A 12,003-nucleotide genomic window follows, 5' to 3' on the forward strand; every position below is an offset into this window, starting at 1 on the left:
CTTTCTGAAACAAGGCTCCAAGGAGGGATATTATTTGCCTCTACCTATAACCCCCTTACTTTCCCCTTCTCTAAAACAAGTCTCATAAATCCTGTTACTTGATGGTTTGCTTTAGGCCCAAAGTAATACTGGTTGCTTTTCAGAGGAATAAGGAAGGATGTAGACTTTTCTACCTGTGCTATTATTCTCAGTTTGGCCCCATCCTAACCTTACCCAGATCCAATCTCTACTCTTCTCTAACCTGCACTCTTCTCAAGTGGCTGGTTCCAGAGGATTTCATAACTGGCTCTCACCAGAGTACTAGCCAATGGGAGGCACTGGAAGGAGGTCAGAAGGTGAGAAGAGATGGTCTGGGTATTTCTGTCCTGCTGCCTCCCTGCCCAGACTCCATGTCCCTCACAGCAGCTGAGTCCCTATGGCTCCCACCAGATAAGCCCCTCCGCCACAACTGCAGCTCTCAGTGGACTTTGGTAACACTATTATCTCACTTGACCCTTCTGCCCTTAGCATGGTAACGGCTTAGTCTCTGGGTGACTTAGCATCCCTCAATAGCTCTCTTAACTCTGCATTCAAGTCTCCAAGTAGTCTCTTTACTAAAACTTTATTATTTGAACCACCCGAGTTAAACTCTGTTTCCTACTAGGCCCCTGGCTGATATATATGCACTTTCACAATAAAGGTTGCAGTGTAGGAATGTTCAACGTTATTTATTATCCGAAGAGCTACTCTCCTTTAATCTCTTCCAGTTCTGTGATATTAGTGACCAACTAGCCTGATATTGAGGAATGGGCAGAACTTTGACCTTGAACACAAAAGGCTACGATTTAGTCTTCATTCTGTATGCTTTGGGGGAAAAATCACGTGCTTCCCCTCAACACAGGCCTCAGTTTCCTCACTATAAAATTAGTATTAAACTAGATCAGTGATTCTCAAATTAGGGCCCCTGATCTCTGGGGATTCCTAAGACACATTCAGGAGCTCTGTGAGGTCAAAACTATTTTTATAAAAATACTAAGAAGTTATTTACGTTTCTCCACTTATTGACATTTGCACTAATGGTACAAAAGCAATGGTAAGTAAAATTGAACCTTAATATGATCAAGGCAATGGCACCAAACTGTACTTATAGTTATTGTATTCTTCACTGCCACACACTTAAATTTTTAAAATGCCAATTCCACTTAGGAATATCCTTGATGAAGCAGTAAAAATTATTAAGTGTATTAAATTCTGACCCCTGGTACATGCCATTTTAACTATTCTGAGTGATACGAAAACTGCACTTCAGGCATTTCTACTGTATGCCAAAGCAGAATGCATGTCAGTTTCAAGAGAAAGGTACTTGTGTGATTGTCTGACCTGCTGTATGAACTAGTTGCTTTTTCTATGGAACACTACCTTTACTTGGAAGAATAGTCAACAAATTGTGGTTATTGAGACTGAGGTGTTTGGCAGACATTTTCTCAAAAATGAACAAAGTGAGTCCATCTCTTCAAGGGAAGCAACTGACAGTGTTTGTTGCCAATGACAAAATTTATGCTTCCAAGCTTGATAGCTTCCCAATATTTAAAAACTTTTCTGATGAGATCATAATGATATTAACAAAAGTTATTTGTTGATATCATATAATGAAAGTTGCCAATATCTTAGCATAACTCAGTGAGATATATATACCTTATTTCTAAAAACGGAAGCTTTGTATAAGGACTCAGAAGACCTTGGTTTGAATCCAGGGTCTGCCATTTTCTTGCTACTTCAGCTCCGTTGCTGCATCTGTAAAATGAGTTTCCTCTGTTTCTTCTCTGTAAAATGGGTATATAGTAATAAATGTTAATATCTATACCGAGAATGATATAAAACAAATCCATGGCACCTGGTTAATGTTGCACAAGGGTTTTCTATCATAATAATCATCATCATCATCACATTAGGTGGGAGGACCTAGACATTACCTTTCTATACAGCATATGACTTCAGCACAAAGGCTTTGGTAATAGATATTGCCAGATTCAAATCCTAGCACCACTTACTAGCTAGTGACCTTGGACAAATAATTTAATAATCTGATTATAGGTAATAACATATATGAATACACTAATTAATACGTGATTATTGTGAGGAATAAATTAGATAATGCACATTACATGCTTCGCCCATGACTTGGTTCATTAGATTAACTCACTTAAACTAGTAATTGGGAATTTAAGAAATGTTTCTTGAAACATTATTATAATCATGATTTTACACAATTATATCATGTAAATTATATCATAATATGATGGCATTAATATTTTCAGAAGGATCCCCAGATTTTTGTGATATTTTCAAGCAGTAATATTGGTAAACCAGCTCTCTAGGGGAAAAAAAAAAGCAAAACTGTGCTTTATAGCATCTGCGAATTTCTGTGGTGTAAATACTCCCACTATGGCCAATTTCAACATGAGGGCTCATGGGGTAGCTCATGGCTACCAACACAAGGTCACTGAGTGCAGAGTTGGGAAGAAATTCCCACAGTTGTCCCTTGTGAGTGGGCATGAGCTGGCTTCAGCACACCACTGCTCTCAAGTATAGTTTTGAGGAGGAATCATTCAATAAGCCTCATCTAAAGATTCTATTCACCAGGAGGTGAACAGGAGGTTACACAAAAGAAAAGAAGCCAAAGGAAGCAGGGTTTCTGGTGCCTTTGGAAGTATTTTTGAAAGTCACTTTGGTTTCTCACTAAATCAATCAGAGCTTAACCTATTTATACACCTGTGAAAACAAGACAATTCGATATGTACTTTTAATGGTTGGAAAAGTTTTGGGGGAATGAAACCTTGGGAAGCAAGAACTTAGTTTAAAACACAACTTAATAAGAAAATCTGGGATATATATAATTCCATTTATTGAAGAAAAAGAAACTTTTTTCCAATATATTCTACCCAATTATGGAATTCATGTTAGATTTTTGGGAAGAGCAAATATAGCTTAAAAAAAAAAAACTCTGCTAGGCAGTTGAAATACTCTGGTTCCGAAGTTTTAAAAAATGTGGCAAGATTATATAGTGAGAGTAGAAAAAATAAGATGAAGTGGAATCACCCATGACAATCTGTCATATTAGCCATTATGAATTTCAACATCTGCAACTGAAAAGCTACAGAAGTCAAAAAATAAAAAACAAAGAAGATTCCCAAGGACCACAGACTGTTTGATGATGTTGCTCTAAGATTTTGCCCTCCGTTTATTTCACACAAAAATAAGTTAAGTATAAATAAGATGAGGAGAGCTTGTGTGTACTCAGGTGTGTTCACTGGTGCGTACTCAGAGGGGGCGTGAGAACAGCCAAATGTCTTTCTTCTCCCACACCCACTACACAAAACTCTCCTCCATGTTGCTGCAGAGTAAGAAGGAATCCACAAGCCGAGGCTGGACCAACTGCTGAAAGTCAGAGTCCTGGAGGCCTTCGGGGCAGACCCCAGCCAATCTACGCAGAGCAGCCTGGGGAGAAGACAGAAGAGGTGACACATATCAGACTGGGCCATGTCAGGTACGTGTATTTCCTTCACCCAGCCTGAAATGTGCATTTCAGGAAGTGGTGCATTTACCAAACAATTTGGGCTGATCATCATGTTGGCCACTTGGCACCCCAGCGACCATCTTGGTCCCCTGGTCAACATAGCAACCACATCTCTTGTTCACCTGGCTTTATTTACACCTTGATCACTAAGATAGATGTCATCTGAAAGCTGTTAATAATCTTAGTAATGGTCTTTACTGTTTCCAGATCCCTAAAGTAAACTTAGAATAGCAAGAACTATTCATTCATCCATAAATTCAGCAAGGTCCTATGGAAAGCACTATGGAAAAAAGAAGAAAAGAGAGGGAGAACATATTGTAAAAGTAGATAGGCATTCTGCTACTGAGAAATTAAACATCTGGCAAGGGGGATGAACAGGAAAGAGAGGTGCTGGCAGAATAAAATCATTCCCCAGCTCCCCACACAATAAGCAATGACTATGCTATTTCTGTTTTATGTCCATGTGTCCTTGCTCATATTCTTAATCTGCAATCCAATGCTCTACTTCTGAGCTATACCCCCTCCTCCTTGCTCATACTCTTACTTGTGACTTGAAGTGACTTCCTGCTCTTGCCTATTGTTACCTCCCCCATGAAGCCTTCCCCAATTACCCTGAAGCAGAGACAGTCCATCCCTCCCTCCTCTGTGCAACCAGGGCCCCTGGGCGGACCTCAAGTTTCTCACACTTGACTGTAACTAGCTTTTAGGTATTTATCTCTCACACTAGACTCTGAGCTCCTCAAGAGTAAGGATCTTGTTTTCTATTTCTCTGTATCTGTAGCAGACAACACAGAGGTTGGCACAGGGCTCAATAAATGTTGACTGAAAAGAAATGAATAAACGAAGTGCTTTAATACTGAGATCTGCTGATAGTGCAACCTGAAACTAAATGTGAGCTGTGCACCTACCTAGACCTGTTTACCAGTTAACTGAGGCAATGCATATTGTGTTTAATAAATATTAATTTCTTCCCTCTTCCTGGGCATATACACAGCAGGGAACAAGGTACCTCTCTTCTCCCACCTCTGGAAGCAAAAAGAGTGGGGGAATATCTAGAATGGCAAAAGAAGCAAAGAAGGAGGGAATGCAAACACTGAGGATCTCCCCATAGCACCTCACTTAATCCCTACATGATGTTGCAAGCTAAGTGTCATGATCTCCATTTTGGAAATAAGGAAACTAGGGCTCAGAGGGGGAAAGTGGCCTTCCAGACATCACACAGGAGTCCAACTCCAGGGCACTCAGACCTACACACACAGGTAGGATGCTGCAACCCCAGGATACAAGGTTATATTGAGCATAAGGCAGGGGTACCGCTCATTACCTGGACATGGCAGGTAGCCTGTTGCTGAGAAATCAGGCCAACAAAGTGAAAAGAGAGGATAGTTTGAGCTGGTTGCTGGGAGTCACAGGTGCTGTCATGTCCAGGCAGGGTCAAAGAGAAGGAGCGTGTGTCTCTGTGCATTAATGAGCAGGGTCTGTGACTCTAGCAATGGGAAGTAGACTCCCCAGAACTGCCTCCAACTAGCACATCTTGACTCTCATGGGGCATGGTTTACCCCATGGGCTAACGAGGGTAAACTTCATAGCACTTTCTGATTCTTCTTGGCTCCAACAGGGAAAGATAACCCCATTGCCCTTGAGTTTTCACCATGAAAACAGAATCAGGGATTTTCTGAAGATGAAGAAATAAGGCCACCAGTGCATTTTCGCATCATTAGGGATAAAAAATAAAGCAAGAAGGGAGACAAGGAGACACAGAGAAATAGAACATAGACTTATCAAGAGAGCAAATAAGACAGAAAAGGGAAATAGCCAAAAAAAAAAAAAAAAAAAGAGAAAAAGAGACAACAGAGAAAAAAGAACAAGAAGGAAATATTAAAACAGACAGAGATGAACTTGGTGGAGAAAAAAGACCAAGTATAAAAAAGAGATGGAGAAAAAAAGAGAAATCGTGGCAAAGAAAATAAAAGAGAGAGCCCTTAGGAGGAGGGGAGATAATAGGAGAGAGGTAGGGTGAGGTAAGGAGGCAGAGAGAAAAAGGAAGGAGTAGAGAGGGACAGAAAGGAGTTATGGTGATAAAAAGAGGGGAGGGAGGGAAAGGAGAAAGAGAAACTGCTGAGAAGGCAAACCCTAGAAAGAGAGCAAAGCAGAAACCAAAACACAGCAGAGAACAACAGAGAGAGAAGAGACACCCTTACCTCCCCACGGTCCCCAGAAAGTCTACAGGACATGAACCCTACCATAGCTCAGAGCACCCCCTCCTCAGTGCGCAGCAGCCTCAAAGGACCCTGCACCCTTGCCAACCCTTCTCTCAGCCTCTGCTTCTCTGGGAGGGTTAAACAGCTAGTCATCCTAGAATCTCATTCCCAGATAGCCTGAAAGCACCCAAGCATTAAACAAGCCTGGCAACCTACTGACAGCTGCTTCATTCGGGAAAAAACCATTCTGTTTGGGAGAGATGATCTGCACTGCCACCTTCCCAGACAGGGGAGACAATAAGTGAACCTTCCTCCCTCCACCTGGAGGGAGCCTTTAAAGCTGGAAAGGTCTTGGGGAAGAACAGGAATGGTGGCTTCTAACTCCACCTGCCAGGCTAGACTCCAAGTGAATCTCACCAGCCAGGAGACCACACTCAAATGTTGGAACATTCCTAGGGACAAACTATGGACATCCCCAAGACTGGGAGCTAGGAAAAGGGGAAGCAAGTCTATCAGTCCCCAAGTCAATTAATACATAGTCACCAAACTCAACGTCCCATGGATATACAAAAAGCTGGAAAAAGTCCCCTGCCCTGGGAAGGTTCCAGGCTAGAGGGAGAAAAATACAAATCCTCCTCCATGAGTCAATGCTGGAGACCAGTGCCATAAGAGATGGGGAGAGAAAGAGCATGGCTTGGAACAAGATGGTCTGGTTGAAAAGTGCAGGCCTCTAGAATCAGGCAGGCCTGTGTCTGAATTCCAAGAGCCTCCCCTTACAACACCTGGGACAAAGATAATGGAACCTGCCTTGGACTGAGTGAAACAAAATCCAAGACAGGAGGCTCAGGTTCATGCTGTTTATTCTCTGGCTTTGCACCACACAGAGCTCCTGGAAAATTTTGTGAAGGAGAGAGATTTACATCTAAGCTTGGAAGGATTGGCAGAATTTTAATAAACAGAGTTATAGAGAAAACATTTGCTGGGAGCAAGGGTCAAGGCACACAGTTCAGGGTGCTCTGGCTTAACCCAGGTGGACAGGGCCTGGAGACAGTGGGAGGTCTGCAGGCCCTAGGGATGGTCGGAGCCAGACTGAGAAGGGCTGAACAGACGGACAGTGGCCCAGAAATAATGGGGAACCATGAAAAGGTTCGATGGAGATTTCATGAAAGTGTCATGATTATAAACTGTCATTAGGAAAATTAACTCAGAAGCCACACGGAGAATGGATTAGGGAGGGAGGGGTTCTCTTCAGCATCCACCAACTCATCCACAGAACAAATATAATCCCTTTTTGGCTTGAAAGTCCTTAAAGTGATTAAAGATAGTATCCAAGCTCTTTTGTGTGCTCTCCTTCACACTAATAAAAATGATAGCAGTAATAATCACAAGCCCTCATATTTGAATGGAGCTTTATAGTTTCCCAAGTGCTTTCAATGCTACCAACATTTCCTCAGGGTCTATTCAGAGTCAGGCAGTGGTAGTTGGGGTCAATCATTACATGTTAATTTCCTCTCACTTCACTTGCTAGAACAGGCGGAATTAAGAGGATCTGTGAATTTGAATGAGAAAAAGTTACATCTTTATTTTCACCAACCTGTAACTGAAACTTAGCATTTCCTTCTATTGCAATGTGAATGCAGCAACAAACCATGGCGTCTTCGCAATCCCTGTGACTTGTGATTTCCCAGTAGAAATTACAGATACTTTCACAGCCCATGAAAGTTGTTGAAAATATTTTCAAATACCATTTATGGTCTGCATGAGTCAAGATGACAATACTTACTAGACTCACTGCTAGGTCTTATTTAATATGTTGGCTAAAAAGCAAATATATTAATATATCACATATTTAATAGTTTAATAATTTTAAATATAATTGGTTTTGGTTTTAATTCTATACATTTTATTTTTATTTTTGCATTTAAAAGATTATTCTGAAAAGGGGTCTGTAAGCTTCACCAGACCACCAAAGGCACAAGAAGATTAAGATTGCCTTGAACGTACCAAAATAAAAGCCACAGAAGGGCAGAGATTTTTCTTTTTTACCTGCAGCTGTATCCCCATAGCCTAGAACAGTTAATGGAACACAGAATCATTCCGTAAACATTTATTGAATAAAATGTATAGCATTGAGTGACTTATCAAATGTCACACAGCTCATTAATGGTACGACCAAGACAGATCTGATTGACTGTAATGTCCTACTATTTCTACAATTGCCAAATGCCCATCAGAAACTACCAGAAAAGAGACAAGCTCAGCTCAAAACGGGCTGAGGAGAGGACTTTACTGTGAGACAGCTTGAAGGATCTTTAAATCCATCACTTCCCCCTTGTGTTCTTTGATCACAACAGCCAGCACTTTCTTCTGGAACTTAAGGGTTCTGTTTATAGAGTGGCTTCCCTGCTCCTAAATGTTTTCAAATGGAAGCTACTCTACTTTGGGAGTCCTTACAGCCCTAGTAGGGAAGAATATATAGACGAAGTGTGCATTCTCTGTCTGGTACTATTGATTATTTCATGATGGACCCCCAGCAAAAAGAAGTTGGGTGGGGACTTCCTAGGATACACTTGCTTGTGTTCAAGGTGAGGATCCAGGTTGCTGCTAAATAGTCCACTCTATCTTGTTGTGTTCCTTCTCGTTCTGTTCCACAAAAGTGGAGGGAGCTACAATGCTGGAAGAGTGCCACCAGATGGGCTCCCTGTAGGGATAAGTGGAGGCTTTTCTCCCTTTATTCCCTTTGGAATAGGCAGGGGATATCCTTATCCTAGCTCCCACGTTCTGCAGGCACCATGACATAGACAACACCAACTAGCGTTCCACGGGAACCTCAAAGGTTCCTGTTCCTAAAACTGTAGTGGTAGAACAGAGGGAAGAGGGAGTTTCTCAGCCATCATCTTTCACACATATTACCTCATAAAATTTTCATCACGATTTTATGAATTAAGTGAAACAAATATTATAATGATCACTATCCTAAAGAGAAAAGCTAAAGCCCAGAGAGGTTTTACAGCTTACTGAAGCCAGCCACAGCATAGCCAGTTCTCCTGGCCCCCTTGTCTGCATCCTGAAGGCCAGGGGAAAAGCTGGGGGAAGACTGAGAACTCACCAGGCAGGCCACGAGCACGGCATCACTGCTGTTCCTTTCTGATGGGGATCTGCAGAGCTCGATGAGACGGGACATGCCTGTAGGAGACACAGGGAGAGCCTCAAGCCCAGGACGGGGCCCAGTCGGGCCTGACCCAGAGGTTCTGGGCCTCCCTTGCACACCCAATCTGCCAGAGAAGGGGGCTGAACCCACCTCGGGGAGTCTGTGGTGGAAACTTTCTACTCCCTCAGTGGTGAGCAGAGCCTGGTTAGGGTCAGGCCAAGCTGAAGCATCCAAGCCAAATCCACAGATGTGGGTTAACATTTGAATCTTTACCAGACAAAATTCCTAGCTGTGTCTTTTTTTCTCAAGTGCCAATTTCAGCCAGAAAATATACTGTGGCTAAAATAACATAAAACTATAGACTCTACTAATATTTCCTAGGGCTTTACTGAGCAGAGTTAAGTGAATGACTTAGCTTTGCAATGCAGACTGACTTCTTTCAAACTTTAAGAAAAAAAAAAAAAAACCCTCATTATACGATAGCAGTAGAAGGTATGCAAATGCAGTCTGCGTGTCCATCCTCTGTAAGGTCTTGAAGGAGCAGGAACCCTCTGCTGCCCCAGGCTGTCCCTCTGGGTACCTGGAGGATTGGTGACACTGCCATGCCTTTCTCACGCTTCTTCCTGAAAAGCCTTTCTCAGTCTTCACATGGGAGTAACTTTTACTTACTTTTTCAAACCACAGCAAAGGACTCGCCCCCTTGTTAAAACATTCTTTCACTCACCCAGATAAACATGGGCTACTTCTTGTGCATGCCAAATGCACCATGGACATGCTTTGAGTGTCACTCCCATGATACTGAAGTGAGAATATCCCTTTTTTTATTTGTCACCTCCATGAGGCTGTGAGCCCCTGTGATCAGGACAATGTCACATCCAGTGTTACATGCCCAGAACTCAGAACACAGCTTAGCATAGAGTGGGTGCTCTGAAAATATTTGTTGGGTAAATAAGTGACTAACTGAATGAATGAGCATGTTAATGAGTGAATTAATGGAGGAGTTAATGGTGAATAATGAAGTCATGAATGGGTTAATGAATAAATGAACTAAAGGATAAATTAATGAGTAAATGAACGTGTAGATAAGTAAACAAACGAGTATATGAATAACTGAGCAAGTGAATAAATGAATGAGTGAATGAAATAATGGGGTTCTTATTAACAGTCTGCAGGTGAGTCACTATTCTGGCCAACTTTTACCACTCTAGGTCCTTTCTCCCTCTTGCTTCAGCCCCAGGTTACAAACTAGACTAGGGGCTGCACCCCTGAGCCTCCATCCCAGCATTTTCTAGCCCCCAGAGATAGGGCTTATGCCATCCAGTCCTTGCCCTGTGTCCACTGTTGCCACCATGAAATCAGAGCTGCTCCCGCCCCCAATCCCCCCACTCCACTCCAGTCACAGCCAGCAAGCACCACTCACAGCTGAGCCGCACAGCCTCCCGTGCCACATCTGGGTCTCGGCTGAGACGAGCCAGGGTCACTGCAGCTTTCTGCTGGACTCGCTCACAGGCTGCCACCTCAGCAGGGGTCCCAGACCTTGGCTTTTCGGACAGCATGCCCATGATGAGCTGGACCCCTAGGCAGGAAGCAAGGAACAGTTGGTACCTACTCCCAGCATGGAGCCTTCCCCATGGGGCCAGCTGGACAGGTGGCTGCAGGGTGCAAGCAAAGGCTGTCAGGATGACTCCAGGGGTCTCACCCACAGGGCAGAAGCTGGACAAGGCTATTTCTCCATGCCTTCTACTCCTGAGGGTGTCTTCATGTACCAAGTCACTATACTTGGGAGGAACATCTGAAGACATCTTTATTTTTTTAGTGCTATTATTGAGCTTTTACTCAACACTGTGCTAAATGCATAGTAAATGCATAATGCCCTAAAACCTTCTAGTAGCCTCATGTATTTGGTACCATTATAATTCCATTTTGAAGCCCAGAGACAAGTGAAGTGTCTTGCCCAGTGTCACATAGTTAGTAGTTGAGGGAGCTGCTACTACAATTCAGATGTAGCATCACATTTAGGATTTAGAAAACAAAAACGAAAGAAACTCAGATAACTGGTTTCTCTACATCACCTCTTCACTTCTGATACTGGCTGCAATTCAGACAGGTCCAGTAGTGATGAATCCCCCAGGTAAGAGGTGATCCAAACCTAAGCTGGATAATGACTAGATCAAATGTTTTAGAGTGAACTCAAGCTGGAAAAGGGTGCAGTAGTTAGACTGAGAGATTTCGACCTGAATAATCTCTGCTGAGAAGCCTCCTACCTCCCCCTGAAATCAGATTCGTCTTCTGATTGTTCTAGAAACCACACCCATATCCACTCATACCTCCTTGCCTTTACCCAGTCTTTCTTTCTACAAGGGATGCCGTTTTCCCTCTTGATGCTCCATCTAAAAAACTCCATCCTGCAGGTTGTAGTAAAAGTTCATCTTCTGTGTGAGCTGTTGCCCAACTGCCCATCCCACACTCCCCCCTTCTGCACCCAGTGGCTTCTGCAGCTTAGAACTTAAGCCAGACATTACCCAAGAATATAGTTTTGCTTTGTTTTGTTGCTCCACACAGTGTCTACAATTTTTTAGATTTTTGATAGTGTGCTAATTGGAGGATTTCTGACTTCTGAAACTGCCTCCTGAATTTTAACCCTAGGACCTCATTTCTGGACAACAAATTTTTAAAGCTTATTATGAGTTCCTTCTTTAAAAGAGATTGATCCTGTCTCTGGTGAATTCACCTCATCCATTTACATTACCTGTCTGAATTGTGTAGACATCTAAGTTTGCAACCTGTGATTTAGACCATGAACTCTCAAAGCCCAGCCTGTACAACAAGATTTGCCCTGTCCAGACCTAAGAGACCTGTCTTCCAGTATACCCCAGTTGCACTGACACCTTTGTTGATTCCTCAAATCCTGCCCTGCTTTGGAAAATAGCTCCTTCATTAAATTCTCTTCAGGTAAACCCCGTGAGACTGCCACTGTTTCCTGAAAGAGCAGAGGGTCTTAGCACAGTGCTCATTCTGTGCCAGACCATCTTCTAACATGCTTCATGTTAATCCTCACAACATCCTTATGAGGTAGGGATTATTTGTATTTTGTT

General features: G+C 42.7%; 1 protein-coding gene across 4 annotated transcripts in view; it reads right to left on the reverse strand.

Annotated features, from left to right (window-relative positions):
* Positions 1–2,194: 2,194 nt before the first annotated feature.
* INSC (INSC spindle orientation adaptor protein) overlaps positions 2,195–12,003 on the reverse strand; it is a 133,026-nt gene continuing 123,217 nt past the window's right edge. For 3 of the 4 annotated variants that reach the window (XM_050759415.1, XM_050759417.1, XM_050759416.1), the window contains 3 exons: positions 10,329–10,484; positions 8,867–8,943; positions 2,195–3,477 (listed from right to left, as the gene is read on the reverse strand). In XM_050759415.1, coding sequence (XP_050615372.1) covers positions 3,349–3,477; positions 8,867–8,943; positions 10,329–10,484 — 362 coding nt within the window. In that variant the 3' untranslated portion in view covers positions 2,195–3,348. Of the gene's footprint in view, positions 3,478–7,750; positions 7,825–8,866; positions 8,944–10,328; positions 10,485–12,003 lie in introns of all 4 variants that reach the window. The other variant, XM_050759414.1, reaches the window with a different exon arrangement.

The sequence above is a fragment of the Macaca thibetana genome, chromosome 14 (genome assembly GCF_024542745.1).
Source record: "Macaca thibetana thibetana isolate TM-01 chromosome 14, ASM2454274v1, whole genome shotgun sequence".
Lineage (NCBI taxonomy): Eukaryota > Metazoa > Chordata > Mammalia > Primates > Cercopithecidae > Macaca > Macaca thibetana.